Below are 22,476 nucleotides of genomic sequence, written 5' to 3' on the forward strand. Positions count from 1 at the left end.
CACCCAATACAAGAGCACCCAGATTCATAAAGCAAGTCCTTAGAGACCTACAAAGAGACTTAGACCCCCACACAATAATAATGGGAGAGTTTAACACCCCACTGTCAACATTAGACAGATCAATGAGACAGAAAGTTAACAAGGATATCCAGGACTTGAACTCAGCTCTGCACAAAGTGGACCTAACAGACATCTACAGAACTCTCCACCCCAAATCAACAGAATATACATTCTTCTCAGCACCACATTGCACTTATTCCAAAATTGACCACATAGTTGGGAGTAAAACACTCCTCAGCAAATGTAAAAGAACAGAAATTAAAACAAACTGTCTCTCAGACCACAGTGCAATCAAACTAGAACTCGGGATTAAGAAACTCACTCAAAACTGCTCAACTACATGGAAACTGAACAACCTGCTCCTGAATGACTACTGGATACACAATGAAATGAAGGCAGAAATAAAGATGTTCTTTGAAACCAGTGAGAACAAAGACACAACATATCAGAAACTCTGGGACACATTTAAAGCAATGTGTAGAGGGAAATTTATAGCACTAAATGCCCACAAGAGAAAGCAGGAAAGATCTAAAATTGGACACCCTAACATCACAATTAAAAGAATTAGAGAAGCAAGAGCAAACACATTCAAAAGCTAGCAGAAGGCAAGAAATAACTCAGATCAGAGCAGAACTGAAGGAGATAGAGACACAAAAAACCCTTCAAAACATCAATGCATCCAGGAGCTGGTTTTCTGAAAAGATCAACAAAATGGATAGACCGCTAGCAAGATTAATAAAGAACAGAGAGAAGAATCAAATAGATGCAATAAAAAATGATAAAAGAGATACCACCGATCCCACAGAAATACAAACTACCATCAGAGAATACTATAAACACCTATACACAAATACACTAGAAAATCTAGAAGAAATGGATAAATTCCTGGACCCGTACACCCTCTCAAGACTAAACTAGGAAGAGGTTGAATCCCTGAATAGACAAATAACAGGCTCTGAGATTGAGGCAATAATTAATAGCCTACCAACCAAAAAAAGTCCAGGACCAGACGGATTCACAGCCGAATTCTACCAGAGCTACAAAGAGGAGCTGGTACCATTCCTTCTGAAACGATTCCAATCAATAGAAGAAGAGGGAATCCTCCCTAACTCATTTTATGAGGCCAGCATCATCCTGATACCAAAGCCTGGCAGAGACATAACAAAAAAAGAGAATTTTAGACCAATATCCCTGATGAACATCGACACAAAAGTCCTCAATAAAACACTGGCAAACCGAATCCAGCAGCACATCAAAAAGCTTATCCACCATGATCACGTGGACTTCATCCCTGGGATGCAAGGCTGGTTCAACATATGCAAATCAATAAATGTAATCCATCATAAAAACAGAACCAAAGACAAAAACCACATGATTATCTCAATAGATGCAGAAAAGGCCTTTGACAAAATTCAACAGCCCTTCATGCTAAAAACTCTCAATAAACTAGGTATTGATGGGATGTATCTCAAAATAATAAGAGCTATTTATGACAAACCCACAGCCAATATCATACTGAATGGGCAAAAACTGGAAGCATTCCCTTTGAAAACTGGCAGAAGACAGGATGCCCTCTCTCACCACTCCTATTCAATATAGTATTGGAAGTTCTGGCCAGGGCAATCAGGCAGGAGAAAGAAATAAAGGGTATTCGATTAGGAAAAGAGGAAGTCAAATTGCCCCTGTTTGCAGATGACATGATTGTGTATTTAGAAAACCCCACCGTCTCAGCCCAAAATCTCCTTAAGGTGATAAGCAACTTCAGTAAAGTCTCAGGATACAAAATCAACGTGCAAAAATCACAAGCATTCCTATACATCAATAACAGACAGAGAGCCAAACATGAGTGAACTCTCATTCACAATTGCTACAAAGAGAATAAAATACTTAGGAATCCAAATTACAAGGGATGTGAAGGACCTCTTCAGGGAGAACTACAAACTACTGCTCAACGAAATAAAAGAGGACACAAACAAATGGAAGAACATTCCATGCTCATGGATAGGAAAAATCAATATCGCGAAAATGGCCATACTGCCCAAGGTAATTTATAGATTCAATGCCATCCCCATCAAGCTACCAATGACTTTCTTCACAGAATTGGAAAAACTACTTTAAAGTTCATATGGAACCAAAAAAGAGCCTGCATTGCCAAGACAATCCTAAGCCAAAAGAACAAAGCTGGAGGCATCACGCCACCTGACTTCAAACTATACTACAAGGCTACAGTAACCAAAACAGCATGGTACTGGTACTAAAACAGACATATAGACCAATGGAACAGAACAGAGCCTTCAGAAATAATACCACACATCTACAACCATCTGATCTTTGACAAACCTGGCAAAAACAAGAAATGGGGAAAGGATTCCCTATTTAATAAATGGTGCTGGGAAAACTGGCTAGCCATATGTAGAAAGCTGAAATGGGACCCTTCCTTACACCTTATACAAAAATTAATTCAAGGTGGATTCAAGACTTAAATGTTAGACCTAAAACTGTAAAAACCCTAGAAGAAAACCTAGGCAATACCATTCAGGACATAGGCATGGGCAAGGACTTAATGACTAAAACACCCAAAGCAATGGCAACAAAAGCCAAAATTGACAAATGGGATCTAATTAAACTAAAGAGCTTCTGCACAGCAAAAGAAACTACCATCACAGTGAACAGGCAACCTATAGAATGGGAGAAAATTTTTACAATCTACCCATCTGACAAAGGGCTACTAATATCCAGAATCTACAAAGAACTTAAATTTACAAGAAAAAATCAAATAAACCCATCAAAAAGTGGGCAAAGGATATGAATAGACACTTCTCAAAAGAAGACATTTATGCAGCCAACAGACACATGAAAAAATGCTCATCATCACTGGCCATCAGAGACATGCAAATCAAAACCACAATGAGATACCATCTCACACCAGTTAGAATGGCAATCATAAAAAAGTCAGGAAACAACACGTGTTGGAGAGGATGTGGAGAAAGAGGAACACTTCTCCACTGTTGGTGGGACTGTAAACTAGTTCAACCATTGTGGAAGACAGTGTGGCGATTCCTCAAGGATCTGGAACTAGAAATACCATTTGATCCAGCCATCCCCTTACTGGGTATATACCCAAAGAATTATAAATCATACTGGTATAAAGACACATGCACACAAATGTTTATTGCAGCACTATTCACAGTAAGACTTGGAACCAACCCAAATGTCGATCAATGACAGACCGGATTAAGAAAATGTGGCACATATACACCATGGAATACTATGCAGCCATAAAAAAGGATGAGTTCATGTCCTTTGTAGGGACATGGATGAAGCTGGAAACCATCATTCTGAGCAAACTATCACAAGGACAGAAAACCAAACACCGCATGTTCTCACTCAGAGGTGGGAATTGAACAATGAGAACACTTGGACACAGGGTGGGGAACATTACACACTGGGGCCTGTCATGGGGTGGGAGGAGCGGGGAGGGATAGCATTAAGAGATATACCTAATGTAAATGACAAGTTAATGGGTGCACCACACCAACATGACACATGTATACAGATGTAACAAACCTGCACATTGTGCACATGTACCTTAGAACTTAAAGTATAATTAAAAAAAATAATAAGTGGATTCCATACAAGATGTTTTCTTCTTCTTTTTTTTTTGAGATGAAGTCTCACTCTGTCGCCCAGGCTGGAGTGCAGTGGCACAATCTTGGATTACTGTAACCTCCACCTCCCAGGTTTAAGCGATTCTCCTGCCTCAGCCTCCCAAGTAGCTAGGATTACAGGCATGTGCCTTTTTTTTTTTTTTTGTATTTTTAGTAGAGATGGGGTTTCATCAGTTTCATCATGTTGGCCAGGCTGGTCTCCAATCCCTGACCTCAAATGATCAACCCACCTCGGCTTCCCAAAGTGCTGGGATTACAGGCATGAGCCATAAGATTTTAGTAGGTGGCCCAAAACTGACTGTTGTTTCTCTTTTTAATTATTAAACATACCAAAATAATCAAAAGAGTAAATTTCAAATGTCTCACTATAAAAATGTTAGGTAAGTGAGGTGATAGATGGGCTAATGTGCTTGATTTAATCAATCCGCCTTGTATACATACATCACATCACATTGTACACCATAAATATATACAATATTGCATCCATCAAAAATAACAATAAAAACTGAAAAAAATATTAAACATACCTTGGAATCCTGATACTATTTGGACAACATCTTCATATACCATTAGAGTGGCAGAGCGTTCTGGAAGCAGGCCAAGGCTCAGAGAAGAAAATACTGCAGGAAAAAGAAATGGGTAGAAGGGGATTTTGATATTTACATTTAAGTGCCTACTCTAATTTTTGGGATACTCTGTAGTTTTTGTATTTTCTGATTTCAAATCAATTAATATGATTAATTTTTAGTTAGATTAGCAAAAGACCTTCAAAATGCTACAAGTGTATTGCAATATCTCATATAACAATTACTTGCCCTACAATGGTCAACTTTTTTCATTTGTTACAAGTTTTCTTTTTTTTTTTTTTCTTTTTTCTGAGACGGAGTCTCGCTCTGTCACCCAGGCTGGAATGCAGTGGCGCAATCTCAGCTCACTCTAACCTCCGCCTCCCGGGTTCAAGCGATTCTCCTGCCTCAGTGTCCCGAGTAGCTGAGATTACAGGCACCTGCCACCATGCCCAGCTAATTTTTGTATTTTTAGTAGAGACAGGGTTTCACTGTGTTGGCGAAGCTGGTCTCGAAATCCTGACCTCATGATCCACCTGCCTTGGCCTCCCAAAGTGTTGGGATTATAGGCGTGAGTCACTGCGCCCAGCCAGAAGTTTTCAGTAAAGTAACTAAGCCTCTTCACATTAGGAGTCTATGAAAGTTATCATGTATACACTACATGAATGTAGAATATATAATGTTATATGTTAACATTAAGAATGGCTTTAAAAATGTGTCTAGGTTAATGTGTACCTCATGGTAAAAGAATATTCCCCCAATCCTGGGAACTAATAACATGACAGAAATTGTGCTTTTCATGTGTATTTTTTTGAGACAGGGTCTCACTCTGTCACTCAGGCTGGAGTGCAGTGGCACGGTTAGAGCTCGCTGCAGCCTTGACCTCCCAGGCTCAAGTATCCCTGCTGCCTTAGTCTCTCAAATAGCTGGGACCATGGGCATGCACCACTGCACCCAGCTAATTTTCAAAATTTTTTTAGAGACGGGGTCTCCCTATGTTGCCAGGTTAGTCTCAAACTCCTGGGCTCAAGCAATCCTTCCCACCTTTGCCTTCCAAAGTCCTGGGATTATAGGCTAGAGCCACCGCACCTAGCCAAGTTATGCTGTTTTAAAACTCTTGCTTAAGTACCTGGATTTCTAAAAAATTGTAGAAACCCCACAAATTTCTGGGTAAAACATATGAATTTAAGAGAAAAACAAATAAGTGCATTATAGAATAATAATCATCACTCACATTACTGAACCTTTACTAACAGGCCAAACATTATTCTAAGTGCTTTAATTTTAGTAATTTATTTAAGCTTCAAAACAGCTCTATGACTTAGGCATTATTATTATTATTTTTGAGACAGAGTTTCACTCTTGTTGCCCAGGCTGGAGTGCAATGGCGTGGTCTTGGCTCACGGCAACCTCCGCCTCCCAGGTTCAAGTGATTCTCCTGCCTCAGCCTCCCGAGTAGCTGGGATTACAGGCACCTGCCACTATGCCCAGCTAATTAAAAAAAAAATATTTTTAGTAGAGACAGGGTTTCATCATGTTGGCCAGGCTGGTTTCAAACTCCTGACCTCAAGTGATCCATCTGCCTTGGCCTCCCAAAGTGCTAGGATTACAAGCATCAGCCAACATGCCTGGCACCTGAAGTAGGCATTATTAACATGCCCATTTCACAGGTAAGGAAACAGGTTTATAGATGAGGAAGTAACTCACCCAGTATCCCACAGCTAATAAATGCCAGGGCTAGGATTTGAACTCTGGAGTTCTCAACCACTATGAGACATGGAAAAGTTGGCCTAGAGAGGTAAATGACGTTCTGGGAAAACAGCAGGATCTAGAAGATAAGTGCTAAGAAGATAAGTCACTTCACAGTGCTGGCTCTTTTTTTTTTTTTTTTATGGAGTTTCGCTCTTGCCACCCAGACTGGAGTTCAGTGGCGCAATCTTGGCTCACTGCAGCACTGCAGCCTCTGCCTCCCACGTTCAAGCTATTCTCCTGCCTCAGTCTCCCGAGTAGCTGGAATTACAGGTGGGCATCACCATACTTGGCTAATTGTGTATTTTTAGTAGTGATGGGGTTTCGTCATGTTGGCCAGGCTGGTCTCAAACTCCTGGCCTCAAGTGATCTGCCCTCCTGGGCCTCCCAAAGTGCTGGGATTACAGGCGTGAGCCACCATGCCCGGTTAAGCAGTGCTGGCTCTTAGTGCCATAGGGCACCAGTGAGTTGGCCGTGGATGTGACCTCTTTTCACTCATCCTCCACACAGTCAATTTATTTGGCTGTCATCATATACGAGGCTCAGATCTACATCCTGGGTGGAACAGATCTGTGTTAGAAGCAGCCTGTGCCTTCAAGAGTTATGCATTGCAAGGGTGCTAGACTTGAAACAAGTAGCTGTATGACAAGCAGCATGGGCCAGGTACCAGAGTACCGGGAGAAAGACAAGAATAGCAGCTTGGCGCTGTAGAAACAGCCTGGGAATTCCTCGAATATTAAACACAGAGTGACCCCAGGATGCAGCAATTTCACTCCTACATATAAACCCAAGAGAACCGAAAACCTACGTTCATACAGAAACTCACACATCAATGTTTGCAGCAGCATTATCCGTAACAGCCAAAAAGCGGAGACAACACACATAAATGTCTATCGGCTGATGAATGGATAAAGTGTGGTATTGTCTATATGAGGGAATATTATTCACTCATGAAAGGGAAGGTGGTACTGACATGTGCTACAACGTGGATGAATCTTGAAAACATCAGGCTGAGCGAAAGACGCCAGACATAAAAGGCCACGTATTCCAAGATTCCAGTTCTATGGGATGTGCAGAATAGGCAAATCTAGAGAGACAGAGGGTAGATAGGTGGTTGCCAGGGGCTGGGAGGTGTGGGAAAGTCGGTGCTAATGGGTATGGGGTTTTGGGGGTGAGGAAATATTCCGCTATTAGTCACTGTTGGGAGGAATCCCAACTTGGGTAAATCTCACATGACCACTTCATAGGTAAACTATTATCAGCGATCCTTTCACCTAAGGCACAGGGCACCTCCTGGCGAGGAGGAAAGGGCAGGATTGTCCTTGCAGATGCTGCTGGTAGGAAGCAGCACACCTCAAAACCTGGGCTACAAAACAAAACAAAACAAAAACAAAACCACAAATTAGCTGGGTGTGGTGGCATGCACCTGTAATCCCAGCTACTAGGGATGCTGAGGCAGGAGAATTGCTCGAACCTGGGAGGTGGAGGGTGTAGTGAGCTGAGATCGCACCACTGCACTCCAGCCTGGGCGACAGAGTGAGACTTCATCTCAAAAAGAAGAAAAAAACCAACAAATTTGCCAAGAGAACAATGCAGACAAACACAGACAGGGTAGAAATGCCAGACTCCTTCACAGAATGACACGTTGCCCAGGGTGGCCAACCATGAGATATGGAAGGGAGCGGTGGCCAGGGGAGGAGGCTCTGTGTCACGTTTACTTCATCTTGAGGCCACTGAAGAATTTTTGGCAGGTACATATTTTAATACATGAACTGCACATATATATTTTCATACTCAAATGCTCAGTCATATTGGGGGTGGTCTGTGGGGTAGAACAACCGGACTGGAGGCTATTGCCATAGTCCTGGACCATCGCTAAGGACCTGGGCCAGGGCGATGGCTGCAGAGACAGCAATAATTAAGCTGTAGAATGACAGCCTTTAGTGGATGGATTGCATCTCCTATGGCTAAGTTTATTCTTACCTGCCTGCCATAGGTGGAGGTGTTTTCCTTATGCTGGGTTCCTCCCTCTCCTCCCTTCCTTGAAAGTGAAAAAATTCTCAACACATCCTCCAGGAACTATTGTTAAGGATGAAAAATGAAATCCATTTCCGGGTTTCGTAAGAATGCTCATGCACACACAAGCAGTGTGCTGCACACGTGTGGGAAAGAAAGCATTTTTTAGTTTCAAGTTTTCAACATATTTTAGAAGAGGCTCCCAGCTCTTCTCACTTCCTTGCCCAGTTATCTGAAATACCAGAAGTGTTAGTCTTCACCTCCAAAAATATGCACAAAAGCAAATTGACTCTGCTTTTCACAATAGGCCAGATTTTTTTGTCTAAATTTTGGAGATGTTTCCTGTTAAGTTCTAGTTAAGAGTATAACATGGTTTGGATCTGCGTCCCTGCCCAAATCTCATGTCGAATTGTAACCCCCAGTGTTGGAGGTAGGGCCTGACGGGAGGTGATTGGATCATGGGGGCAGTTTCTCATGAATGGTTTAGCACCATCTCCTGGTGCTATTCTTGTGATTGTGAGTGAGTTCTCACGAGATCTGGTTGCTTAAAGGTGTGTAGCACCTCTATCCTCTCTCTCTTCCTCCTGCTCTGGCCATGTGAAATGTCTCACTCCTCCTTTGCCTTCTGCCATGATTGGAAGCTTCCTGAGGCCTCTCCAGAAGCAGAAGATGTCATGACTCCTATATCTCCTCCAGAACTGTGCGCCAGTTACACCTCTTTTCTTTATAAATTTCCCAGTCTCAGCTATTTCTTTATAGTGGACTAATACAGAGTATCTTTATTATATTGAAAAGGCAAGCACAGAAAAATAATCAAAGACATGGGAAGATTCTCAGAAATTATTTAGACTAATTAACTTGATTTCAGAAACAAACACAAGCTCAGAAAGTGTTGATGGGCCGATATGTGTGGGGCCAGCCAGGAGTGGGCAGGCCTGGGACCGAGGTGTCTTCATGCCTTGTCCAAAACTCAATTAAACTTCATTATTCCTATGACTTGACTCATTTGTAATAGTACAGATACCAGCTGGGCACAGTGGCTCATACCTGTAATCCCAGCACTTTGGGAGGCCGAGGCAAGTGGATCACCTGAGGTCAGGAGTTCAAGACCAGCCTGGCCAACATGGCAAAACCCCATCTCCACTAAAAATACAAAATTAACCAGGCGTGGTAGTGTGCTCCTGTAATCCCAGCTACTCGGGAGACTGAGGCAGGAGAATTGCTTCAACCTGGGAGGTGGAGATTGCAGTGAGCCAAGATCACGTGACTGCACTCTAGCCTCAGCGACAGAATGAAACTCTGTTTCGAAAAATAAAAAAATAAAAAAACAGATATGATGGGAATGGTTTTTCTCAAATGACCATGTTAACAGAGTCAAAATGAATGTGATCAAAGTGCAGTAGCTGCTCATTATTCACCAATTCTGTATTTGGAAACCTCCCTACTTGCTAAAGCTTATTTGTAACCCCCAGATGTATTCAGGGCCAAGCTTTTCATGTTTTTAAGCATTCTCTTGGTGATTTTGCTATTTACTTATTCATTTTTAGAGACGGAGTCTTGCTGTGTCATCCCGGCTGGAGTGCAGTGGCTCCATCCCAGCTCACTGCAGTCTCCACATCCTGGGTTCCAGCTCCTCTCGCCTCAGCCTCCAGCGTCACTGGGATTACAGGCATGATTCCACCGTTCCAAATGACCCCTAGTGTAGTGCTGTCTAATGTTCCTAAGCAGGAGGAGGTTATGATTGTGCCTTATGGAGAAAACACGTGTGTTCGATCAGCTTTGTTCAGTCATGAGTTATGGAGCTATGGGCTGTGAGTTCAATATTAATGAATCAACAATCTATATATCAAATAAGATTTCTTTAAACAAAGACAACATAAAACAAAGGCATGTACTATTGATTGGTTCATAAAAATGTTGTGACCAGAGGCTTGCAGGAACTCAGCCCTGCATTTCCCTTGTAGCAGCGGTTCAGTATTTGCTCACTCCATGTTTGAGGTGGCTGTGGACCATAACTACTGCGAACAACGAGAATGGACTGATGGGCTTTGTGTAGCTGTTCTCCCGAAACAGGCAGAGATAGCCTAAACGTCCCTCGGTGATTTCCAGTGACTTCTCAGCATGGACGATGGGAGTGTCAAATGTTTATTTTAATTTATTTTTTTATTTTTTGAGACAGGGTCTTCCTCTGTCACCCAGGCTGGAGTGCAGTGGCGCCATCTCAGCTCACTGCAGACTCGACTCCAATGTTCCCTTGGATATAACCTAGTAAAGGCCACCTGTCCTGTTGTGCGGGCCCTCCTGGGGTCCTGTCTCAGGCCCACTGTCCTCCACTCTCTGCTGGAGATCATAGTTAACACTGCTGATAAGCCAAACTAAACCTCTCGCCCAGATCTCTCTCTTGAACCCCAAGTTCATTTCAAACTAAAGGCCGAATATGCTCACTTGGTGTCCCAGTGGCAATTTCAACTAAATATACCCTAAACTTACCTTATAATCAATGACCCTGACACCCGTTCCTCTCCTCCCATTTCCCCAAGCTCCGTCCATCTTTGTCTAAGCCTGGAGCTTGGGGAGAGGGAGTCACAGAGGGAGGGAGGGAGGGAGGGAGGGAGGGAGTGAGGGAGGAGACTTCTTTAATTCACGCCATCAGTGCAATCAACTTTAGGAAAACGTGGTGTGGCCAGTTCCCCAACTCCATAGCTTGCCCCTGCTGGGACCACCTGCTCTGTCACCAGCTGAAAACCCGAGGTCCAACTCACATTCCTTCTATTTCATCCTTTTCCTTCCCTCTCTCGTCCATTCTCCAAGACCTGCTTAATATCTCTCAGGTTTACTCCCTTTTCTCATGAACTTTCCTAGATGATCTCCATTGTATCTGTATCAAATCCACTTTCCATAGATCAAAAAGCAGTGGCCTCAAGCTTTGCTAAATATTTTTTTTTTTTGAGACGGAGTCTTGCTCTATCGCCCAGGCTGGAGTGCAGTGGCGCGATCTCGGCTCACTGCAAGCTCTGCCTGCCGGGTTCACGACATTCTCCTGCCTCAGCCTCGCGAGTAGCTGGGACTACAGGCGCCCGCCACCACGCCCGGCTGATTTTTTGTATTTTTAGTAGAGACGGGGTTTCACCATGTTAGCCAGGATGGTCTCGATCTCCTGACCTCGTGATCTGCCCGCCTTAGCCTCCCAAAGTGCTGGGATTACAGGCGTGAGCCACCACGCCCGGCCAAGCTTTGCTAAATACTTTTATTCACAGTATCTGGTGGAGGGGGAGAGGCGTTTGCTCGTTAAAATGCAAATTCTTCCCCTCCCCATATGGAATGGTGGAGTTCTGGAATCTGTATGTTTTTATTTATTTTATTTCATTTTATTCTTGAAGCAGAGTCTTTTTCTGTTGCCCAGGCTGGAGTGTAGTGGTGTGATCATGGCTCACTGCAGTCTTGAACTCCCAGAATCAAGCAATCCTCCCACCTCAGCCTCTTGAGTAGCTGGGACAACAGGTGCACACTACGATGCCTGACTAATTTTAAAATTTTTTGTAGAGATGCAGTCTCACTATGTTGTTGCCCAGGCTGGTTTCAGACTCCTGGCCTTACGCGATCCTCCCACCAGCCAATGCCCTCTGTGTTAGAGAAAGATGAGGAATGCCTTACCAGGTAACCGGATTGGCTTCCATGGGGCAGAGTTTGGCACGTAGGCATGCTTCGAGGCGGTGACGATCAACTGACTGCCCAGCTTATATTGGAACTTGATAAAGGCAACGCCATCGGTCCCCGAGGTGCCAGAGGCGATGGAGGCCTGGTTGGTGAAGATCTCGATCAACGCGTCCGCTACGGGCTGGTGGGTGCTGGCGTCACTGATGTGCACCTTTAGCGTCACCTCTGGAGGCAGAGAAAGTACAAAGAACAGCTACTGTCAATGGGAAACATCCACAGCAACTCTGGTATGACTGTGATGGGAAGTGGAAGGAGGGCTCTGTAAGGACATCAAGGTCGACACTCAAAATATGCAGTTTTTACCAGGGATATTTTCTCCTTAGAGTTCTACTTTTTACTTCACACGATTTCCCATTTTCTTCAAAACCACAGCCTGTCCCAAACTGCTTTCCTCTTTACTCCTTCCTGCTCACATCAACAAATGATCACGAGAAAAATTCTATACCTTAAAACATTGGGCAACCAATGCAATACTTTGTGTGTGTCTGTGTGTCTGTGTGTATTTTGAAACAGTCTCACTCTGTTGCACAGGCTGGAGTACAGAGGCATGATGACGGCTTACTGCAGCCTCGACCTCCTGGACTCAGCTGATCCTCCTGCCTCAGCCTCCTGAGTAGCTGGGACTATACGTGTGTGCCACCACACTGGGCTAATTTTTGCAGAGATGGGGTTTTGCCATGTTGCACAGACTGGTTTCAAACTCCTGAGGCTCAAGCGATCTGCCCACCTCAGGCTCCCAGAGTGCTGAGGTTACAGGTGTGCCTCACCGTGCCCGGACAACAATACTCTTTCAATGGTGTTTGGGCTACCACAGTAAGGGCACAGTGGGCCGTGGTATTTGCAGCTGTATCCTTCTCTAGTCCTGGGAAATGCAGCAGAAGTAACCCAGGATCGTGCACTGGTAATCACAAACACTAGACTGAAAAGAAGTGAAAACTACTGTTAAAAGGGAGGACCCAAAGAGCAGAACAAGAGAAGGTTAGAAAAAGAATAATAATAATAATAAAAAAGCATCATGATTGGAATGACACAATTGCAGTAGCTTGTGTAGGTGCTTACTCCGGCAGGCATTACACTAAATGTTTCTTTTTTTTTTTTTTTGAGACGGAGTCTCGCTCTGTCGCCCAGGCTGGAGTGCAGTGGCGCAATCTCGGCTCACTGCAAGCTCCGCCTTCCGGGTTCACGCCATTCTCCTGCCTCAGCCTCTCCCAGTAGCTGGGACTACAGGCTCCCACCATCACGCCCGGCTAAGTTTTTGTATTTTTCAGTAGAGACGGGGTTTCACTGTGGTCTCGATCTCCTGACCTCGTGATCCGCCCGCCTTGGCCTCCCAAAGTGCTGGGATTACAAGCGTGAGCCACTGCGCCCGGCCTACACTAAATGTTTCTATCTATATGTTGAGACATATAGGTAGATGAAGTCAAGTTAGGAATATTGGCAAAACCAGATCCTGAATCTGGGAAACAAATAGAATGTTATAAATTGCTAAAAAATTAAAATAGAAAGGCTAATTTACATTTACTCAGGCAAGGGATAGTTATTGAACTTTGACTCTGTGCCTAGAATTGTAACTACACGGCTACAGCGAAGGAGAGGATGCGTGAGTCAACAGGAAAGCACCACGGCTGAGGGGGAACAGCATGTGTGGAGGCTCAGAGGCAGGAAGACGCCATGTTTCCTGGAGAAACAATGGCAGGTTCTGAAAGCTGGATGGAGAGTGTGAGAGGCGTAGGAGGCTGGAGAGGCAAGTAAGGCCAGATCACACACGGCTTTATGAGCTCCCTAAAAGGATTATTCTTTATTCTAAAGGCAATGGGAAGTCACAAAGGTTTTAAGAGGGGAGTGGAGATCAAATTTATGTTATAGAATAGCATAAAGAATGGGCTGAGGAAGAGGCAAGGCTGGAGAACAAGCATCCGATTAAGAGGACTCTGTGATAAACCACGACTGAGATGGTGGTAGACCAGACTCCGGCAGAACGATCACGTCAAAGGTGCTGATTCCAGAACTATGTGGGGGAGCAACTCAGAAGTGCATCCTGCTCCCATAAACCCTATTTACTTAGGTAGGAAGCGAGCAGCTGGTGTGATGTATGTCCACCTGGTCACTTGCAAGCACCACATGCCATGCTTTTTGAGCTGCCTCTGATCTGAAAGACTTGGGATAGGAAGGTGGGGAAAGGACTAGCAAAAAATGAGGAGGTGGCCAAGGAGGCTCGTGTTCAGCACCTTCCAGAGTGGAGCTCAGTGGAGTGCCCCATCAATGAGCCGGCTGCAGGCTGGCTGGGTACAGAGCAGCCTGAGAGCGAGGATGAGGAAGGAGGGCTGGGTCAGCCTTGCAGGTATTGTCCAGTGGCACATACCCTGGACTTCTGCAATTCTCAATGGAGGTTTGAATCTCAGCTCCACCATGTGCTAGCCATGTAGCCTTGGGCAGTTTATTTATCTTTTCTAGGGCTCAGTTTCCCCATTTGCTAACTGGGAATGATAAACACGCATAGCTCAACATATAGGTAGAAACACATAGTGTAATGCCTGGCAGAGTAAGCTACTGCAATTGTGTCATTCCAATCATGATGCTTGTAAACATTCCAACACGGTGCTTGGGGATACCAGATTTGGGGCTCAGAGAGGGGAGTTAGAAAGAAGAAATATATAAAACTAAAGGGACAGGTGAGACAACCCTCTCAGAGAATATTAATGCCTTTGTTTGTTTGTTTGTTTAGATGGAGTTTCATTCTTGTCACCCACGCTGGAGTGCAATGGCGTGACCTCTGCCTCCTGGGTTCATGCAATTCTCCTGCCTCAGCCTCCCGAGTAGCTGGGATTACAGGTGCCCACCACCATGCCCCACTAATTTTTTGTACTTTTAGTAGAGACCGGGTTTCACCATGTTGGCCAGGCTGCTCCTGAACTCCTGATATCAGGTGATCCACCTGCCTCGGGCTCCCAAAGTGCTGGGATTACAGGCATGAGCCATCACGCCTGGCCTGAGTATTAATACCTTTATATAAAGAGTTCTATCCTACACTGGGGCAACCATATTTAGAAGAACTTCTTTTTGTTTGAGAATCTCCACCTTGGTAACTTGCCAACTAGCTGTCTCATGATACTAAAGCAGTCTTTTCAATACTGCAAATTTCAGTTAGTCAATCATTTTTCACCCATTTTTTCCCACATGTTGATTTAATACATTTCTTGAGTAGATAACCATAGACAAGAGTTAAAGAATCCTAGACCTAGCTAAATCATCCACCTGGCTTTGAGGACCTTTGAGCTATGGGTGTGTACCAAATAAATTTCTTAAAATGTTTTACAAAGAACAAATAAATGCTACAGAAACCAACCTTGGCTACTTCATACTATAGGAGAAAACTAACATCCAAAAAGGGATAAATCAGCATCATGAAAATCAAGGATATGATATTACAGAATACATTTAGTCAATTCACTTCAATCCAATCAGGATGTGCATGACACACACACACACACACTTTTTCTTTTATTTTTATTTTTATTTTTTGAGATGGAGTCTCACTCTGTTGCCCAGGCTAGAGTGCAGTGGCGCAATCTCAGCTCACCACAAGCTCTGCCTCCCTGTCTCACGCCATTCTCCTGTCTCAGCCTCCCGAGTAGCTGGGACTACAGGTGCCCACCACCACACCCGGCTAATTTTTTGTATTTTTTAGTAGAGACGGAGTTTCACCGTGTTAGCCAGGATGGTCTCGATCTCCTGACCTCGTGATCCGCACGCCTCAGCCTCCCAAAGTGCTGGGATTACAGGCATGAGCCACCGTGCCCAGTCCCCACACACAGATTTTCTTATTTAACTTGGTCCTCTGTGTCCCCAAGTAGTATACTATTCCTTTTTTAAATTTTAAATTTTTATTTATTTCCATAGGTTTTAGGGGAACAGGTGGTGTTTGGTTACATGAGTAAGTTCTTTAGTGGTGATTTCTGAGATTCTGGTGGGCCCATCACCCAAGTAGTGTACACTGTACCCAATGTGTAGTCTTTTATCCCTCATCCTCTCCCACCCTTTTCCCTGAGTCCCCAAATCCACTGTATCATTCTTAGGCCTTTGCATCCTCATAGCTTAGCTCCCACTCATGAGTGAGAACATACGATGTTTGGTTTTCCATTCCTGAGTTACTTCACTTAGAATAATGGTCTCCAATTCCATCCAGGTTGCTGCAAATGTAATTATTTCACTCCTTTCATGGCTGATTAGTATGCCATAGTATATATATACCACATTTTCTTTCTCCACTCATTGACTGACAAGCATTTGGGCTGGTTCCATATTTTTTGCAATTGCAAATTGTGCTGCTATGAACATGCATGTGCAAGCATCTTTTTCACATAATAACTTTTTTTGTTCTCGGTAGATACCAGTAGTAGGATTGCTGGATAAAATGGTAGTCCTTTTTTATTTTTTCATAGGTTTTTGGGGAGCAGGTGGTATTTGGTTACATGAGTAAGTTCTTTAGTGGTGATTTGTGAGATTTTGGTGTACCCATCACCCGAGCAGTATACACTGAACCCAGTGTGTAGTCTTTACCTAAGTAGTATACTAAATTATAACATAAATTAACTCATGGTGCATTAATAACCACATAGCAGAAATCCTGCAATGATGATTTATGCAATTTTATGGAAATGCAACATTTACTAACAATTGGGATTACAAGGTCTTCACTGTTTGCTGAGAAGGCAAAAACTGCTGAGATTTGAGGGAAAAAAAGGTTTTATGAATAAACAGAGAAAGGGGGAGTTCCACTCTAATCAACGCCCTAGATTCTACCACTTAAATTTCTTCTAATGTGGGAAGCATAGTTTAAGTTCTACAATTATATACGTTAAAAGAGATTGTTTAGTTCTTCACTTGGTATGATCAGAGAGAACAAAATGTCAGTATGATTCGGTAATTCTTTTTCTTTTTGAGACAGAGTCTCACTCTTGTTGCCCAGGCTGGAGTGCAATGGCACAGTCTTGGCTCACTGCAACCTCCACTTCCCGGGTTCAAGCAATTCTCCTGCCTCAGCCTCCCAAGTAGCTGGGATTACAGGCTTGCGCCACCACGCCCGGCTATTTTTGTATTTTTAGTAGAGACAGGGTTTCTCCATGTTGGTCAGGCTGGTCTCAAACTCCTGACCTCAGGTGATCTGCCCGCCTCAGCCTCCCAAAGTGCTGGGATTACAGGTGTGAGCCATCACGCCCGGCCTGATTCGGTAATTCTTACAGCCCACAGGGGCATCATTGTTATAGAATAACACTGAGAATGGGACTCTCTATTCAACAGCAAACAAAACTATCCCTAACTAAATGACAACCAGGGCAGCTGTCATCTGACTAGGCAAGGCATTACTTACTACATGACTCTCATTTATAGGAAGACCCCATAAACGGTCCCAGACCTAAATATGCCCTAAGATGCACTCTTTGCTGCTCAGTGAGTGCTGAGGACCCTGCTGAGTTGGTCACCTGAAGACTGCACTAAACCCAGACTGGGACATCCTTTTCTCACTCCGTACCCCACACATCCATCACCAAGGTCTGCTCATTTTGACTGCAAACTCTGCATCTCAAAGCAGGCCTTTCTTTCCTACCCTTGTGAACACTGCCCTATTTCCAGGCCTTCACCATCCATCACCCACACTGCTGCTCAGCCACTTTACAAAAACAGTCACTCTCTTCAAACCTGAGCCCTGAGGTCTCACTGAGGCCAGAGGGAGCTACCCAATACACTCAGCTGACCTCTCCCTGTCTCCTTCAAACCCTTTGATGCACCCCCACTGTCACCTGTACCAGGTGCAGCAACTTCGGCCTGCCCTCAGGCCAAATGTGGCCTGCTGCCTGCTTTTGTATATAGTCCATGAAAATTATCTGGAATTTAAATTTCAGTGTCTATAAAGTTTTATTGGAACACAGCCATGCCCCATCATTTGCATGGGCTGGTTTTGCATTACAACAGCAGACTTTAGAAGTTGCCACGGAGACCATAAGGGCAGCAAAGCCTGAACTCAGTACTTTTGGCCCTTTAGAGAAAAAGGAAGGCCATGTGGCTCACGCCTGTAATCCCAGCACTTTGGGAGGCCGAGGCAGGTGGGTCACGAGGTCAGGAGTTTGAGACCAGTGTGGCCAACATAGTGAAACCCTGTCTCTACTAAAAATACAAAAATTAGCTGGGTGTGGTAGCACACGCCTGTAGTCCCAGCTACTCGGGAGGCTGAGGCGGGAGAATTGCTTGAACCTAGGAAGCAGAGGTTGCAGTGAACTGAGACTGTGCCATTGCACTCCAGCCTGGGTGACAGAGTGAAAAAAAAAAAAAAGCTGCCACACTCAAGGGACAGGATCCATCCCAGCAGCTTCCCGTCCTGCACCAGCCACCCCACCTGACCCCACGCCTTGCCCTCGGCTCCTCCTTCCTGGGCCTTCCTGCCACAGCTCCTTGCCTTTGAAGGCAATGTTTTTCTACACTTCCCTTCCATGTTGCTAATTCCTTTTTCCTTTAAAAGGCCGTAGTAAGGTAGATTCAAGAAAGTGCTCCGGCCAGACTCAGCAACCCTGCATTTCCCTGAAGCTCTCCAGACACATGGTGTCTGTTTCTTGTCCATTTCCATTTCTGTCTGTTTCACCTTGGGCCAACTGTGGGGGTGTACAACGGAGACCAGACCCCTGACCTTCAGGAGCTTTAGCTTTAGAGATTAAATACGTACCGAAGTGTCATTCTGAACTGGAAGAAGTGCCCCAAGGAAAACTGGGTGACACGAGGCAGAACAGGGAACCTATTTTCAACTAGGTGGTCAGGGGAGGCCTTCTTGAGGAGGCGTCATTTTAGCTTAGGCCTAGAGGAGACACAGGGACCAGCCAGGCAAAGAGGTGTCCTGAGATGAGAACGACCAGGTTGTTTACAACTGAATTAAAACCCCCATGGAGAAAGCTTGGTGCAGGGGCCCTCGTGTCTGAAGATGACGGGTCTGGGCCACCCATGTACCGCTGTTTTGTTTTGTTTAGAATCATAGCTTACTACAGGCTTGACCTCCCAGGCTCAAGCAATCCTCTCACCTCAGCATCCCAAGTAGCTGGGACCACAGGCATGCACCACCACATCCAGCTAATTTTTGTATTTTTGTAGAGACGGGGTTTTGCCCTGTTGCCCAGGCTGGTCTCAGACTCCTGGGTTCAGGCTATCCTCCTGCCTCAACCTCCCAAAGTGATGGGATTATAGGTGTGAGCCACCGCATCCAGCCATACCACCATTTTAGTGTCTGGGGTGGCCCATGAGCCCCTCAAGAATAGGGGCTCATTTTTAGAAAATTCAATTTATAACCGGAAGGCCTAGCTGGTACCTAGAGCCAGCAGGTGGTCAATAAAAGTTTGCAAAATGAATGCTGGGGTGAAACCAACCATCTCTTAACACAACACTACCTGATATAGGGGTCATCAGCCACATGTGAGCATATACATTTGTTTAAATTAATTAAAATTAAATTAATTTAAAAATCAAGCTCCTTGGTAACACTAGGCTCATTGTGAGTGCTCAACAGCCACAACTGGCTAGCGGTTCCTGCGTTGGAGAGTGCAGACTGGATATTTCTGTCATTGCAGAAAGTTCCTTTGGACAATTCTGATCTCCGAATCTGAGCCAAGAAATCCATGGCATCCAAATGGCTCAATGAACTCCCAAGGAAAATCTATCTGAGTGTGACTCTGAAGTGGTGTCTTCGCAGCCCTTGTGGATCAGGCCTTCACTCAAGTCCTTCAGTGGCTTAAAAGGCCCTTTGTGATCTCTTCCCACCCCTCCTCCCCAGCTATATCACCTCCCGCCCTCACTTGCTAAACTTTCCCCATTCAGGGACTTGCAGGGAGGCCAGGTACGATGAACATGCTCTGCTCCGATTGTGCCCTGGCCTGGCACAGTCTCCCCTAGACGCCCATCCATGCAGCTGAGAGCCACACCTCCCTGTCTTTGCTTCAGTACCACCTCCTCGATGAGGCTATCCTATCACTGATTACTCTTTTTAAAAAATTTTCAACATGGAAATTCTAGAACGCATATATTTTAGTCTGTTTAGCCTGCTATAACAAAATCCCATAAACTGGGAAGCTGATAAACAACAGGAATGTATTTCTCAAGTTCAGGTAGCTGGTTAGTCCAAGGTTAGGGCAGATTAGGTATCTGGTGAGGGCTCACCTTTTCACTGCATCCTCACGTGGTGGAAGGGATGAGGGGGCTCTCTGGGGTCTCTCAAGCACGCTAATCCCATCCACAAGGGCTCCCCCCTCATGACCTGATGTCCTCCCAAAAGACCCCACCTCCTAATACCTTCCACCTTGGTGGTTAAGATTTCCATATGTGAACTTGAGGGGAAAACAAACATTCAGAACCACAGAAACACAAAAGTAGAAAGAACAGTACAAGGACCCTCCTCCCAAACCTGTCCTGATAGGAAGTTTCAAATAGTGTCATCCTTCTACAAGTCTTTCCTTCATGCATTTCTCCCTCCATTCCCACTTTTTTGCTGGAACATTTTGAAGCAAATTCCAGATATCACATTAGGTTATATTATTTCCCTGTAAATTTTTTGTTGTTTTTTGAGACAGGATCTGGCTCTGTTGCCCAGGCTGGAGTGCAGTGGCACGATCTTGGCTCACTGTAACTTCCCCAACCCGGGCTCAAGTGATCCTCCCACTTCAGCCTCCCAAGTAGGTGGGATTACAGGGACACGCCACCACCACGCCAGGCTAATTTTTTGTATTTTTAGTAGAGATGTGGGTTTTGCCACATTGCCCAGGATGGTCTTGAACTCCCGAACTTGAGCAATCCACCCGTCTCGTCCTCCCAACATGCTGGGATTACAGGGGTGAGCCACTGCACCAACCACCATAAATATTCCCACTTAAAACAGATAAGGATTTTTTTTAAACTACCACCAAAACACAATTATCATGCCTAACTAAAGTAATAATCTCTTTATATCATCTAATACCCAGCACATATTCAATTTTTTTGATTGCTTAAAAACATTTAAAATAATTCTTACTATTCTGTCTAAAATGTCCAACCCCACCCCACCCCAAATTTCTGATATTCTCCTGCTCTGTTTTTGCTTTTTATGAGTGACGTTGATCGATTATAACATGCTCATAACTCATATGTTTATTAAACATTAAACTCTACCAGATGGAAACTTTGAGACAGTTATTTTGTGTTTCTGTTTTCTTCTTCATTCACGCATCCTAAGCATATAGAATAGTGTCTGGCACACAGTAGTTACCTAATGTAGATGCTGAATTAATCTCTAAAACGAGTAGGCATTTCTGGGTATCTTCTGATCCATGGCTTAAGTATTCCTGGTGTTTTGTTGTTGTTCCATTTATTTCTTATAACTACTTTAAAAATAGATACTATAGAGATCCATTTGAAAAGTATTAATCAATCCAGATAACTAACTGTAAATAACCAGAAAATATTTATTGACCAGCTACTATATGCTTAGCATGATACAAGGTACTGCAGGGAGATTAAAGAAGAAGGAGAAAAAAAGACATGGCTCCTGTTTATAAGGAGTTTACAGTTTTGTGGGGAGGAAAGACCAACACGTGTGCCAGAAAGCAAGAAGAATGAAACTGGCTAGGAATCTGTAAAAAAAAAAATATATATAGCAAAGATGAGGTTAATCTGATCTGGAATTTCCATGCAAAAACAGAATCAAAGACACAAACAAGATCTGAATGCATTCATAGAGGTGGGGGGATCATCAAAAGATTTAAGGAAGGGTATGGCGTGAACACCAACACTATGAAAGGGTCTTGGCTATCTGGGTACTCACTGCATGCAAACTGGCCCTGATTGTGGTTTACGGAGGTCAGAGAGGAATGCTTCTTGGAAGAGATGAAATTGAAGCTGGTGCTGGAAGGGTGGGTACCATGGGCAGATAAGTCTTTGTGGCATCTTCTGAAATAGTCTTCCTCCCTTTGAGGAATTCCAGATGCTCATTTTCCCAGCCTCCCCTGTAGCTAAGAAGGAGGAAAAATGGGCTGTGGTTCTGCGAAGCTGTGGCTCTGCTCATTCTGGTTGGCAGAATTTGATGTGGAAGTCAGCAGCATGAAGAAGCAGGGCCTTTTTCTGGCCAAAGGGACCACAGAGGAGGCATCTGGTTGGGGGCAGCAGGGGTGCTCCCGGAAGAGTCACACCACACAGCTCAGACACTGTTCTGGCTGTGAGCCTCCTCCTCTCACAAGTTCTGTGCGCTACCCAAAAGCTGTAATAAATGTCTTTTCTCATTAAACCAGCTAGATGGGCAGTGCTGCTTGCCCTGCTCGGGTTCTGTGCTATCCTGGCATGATTCTGTCTAGCTGGGGACCATCTCTTTGAAACTGCACCTCATGGCTCTCCTTCCACCATGCACCTTCCTTCTCAGTACCTACCATGGGCTCCAGTTCTGCCTGCCTGCGCAAGGTGGTGGACCCCGGGAGTGTGTGCTCACACCTCTTCTCGCTACACACTCTCATCCATGAATTTATTTCACCATCAGGAATTCAGCCATCGCCTCTAGCATATTCTCCAATTTTTATCAGCCAATTGCAGAGCCAAGGAGGAAGAAACGAGCGCTCAGGAATTCTTCCCCTACCATGATTCGGAGCTCCTCTGCTCTTGGCAAACATGAAGAGTGTGGCTCTGTGGGCACAAACTGG

At 44.4% G+C, this 22,476-nt stretch overlaps 1 protein-coding gene across 1 annotated transcript in view; it reads right to left on the reverse strand.

The window, feature by feature from the left end:
- The window catches only part of FAM171A1 (family with sequence similarity 171 member A1), a 163,098-nt gene that overhangs the window by 63,622 nt on the left and 77,000 nt on the right, over positions 1 to 22,476 (reverse strand). The window contains exons 2-3 of the mRNA XM_032162904.2: positions 11,714 to 11,941; positions 4,256 to 4,348 (exon numbers count right to left, since the gene is read on the reverse strand). Of these exons, the coding sequence (XP_032018795.1) occupies positions 4,256 to 4,348; positions 11,714 to 11,941 (321 nt within the window). The remainder of the gene's footprint in view (positions 1 to 4,255; positions 4,349 to 11,713; positions 11,942 to 22,476) is intronic.

The sequence above is a fragment of the Hylobates moloch genome, unplaced genomic scaffold (genome assembly GCF_009828535.3).
Source record: "Hylobates moloch isolate HMO894 unplaced genomic scaffold, HMol_V3 SCAFFOLD_2, whole genome shotgun sequence".
NCBI lineage: Eukaryota > Metazoa > Chordata > Mammalia > Primates > Hylobatidae > Hylobates > Hylobates moloch.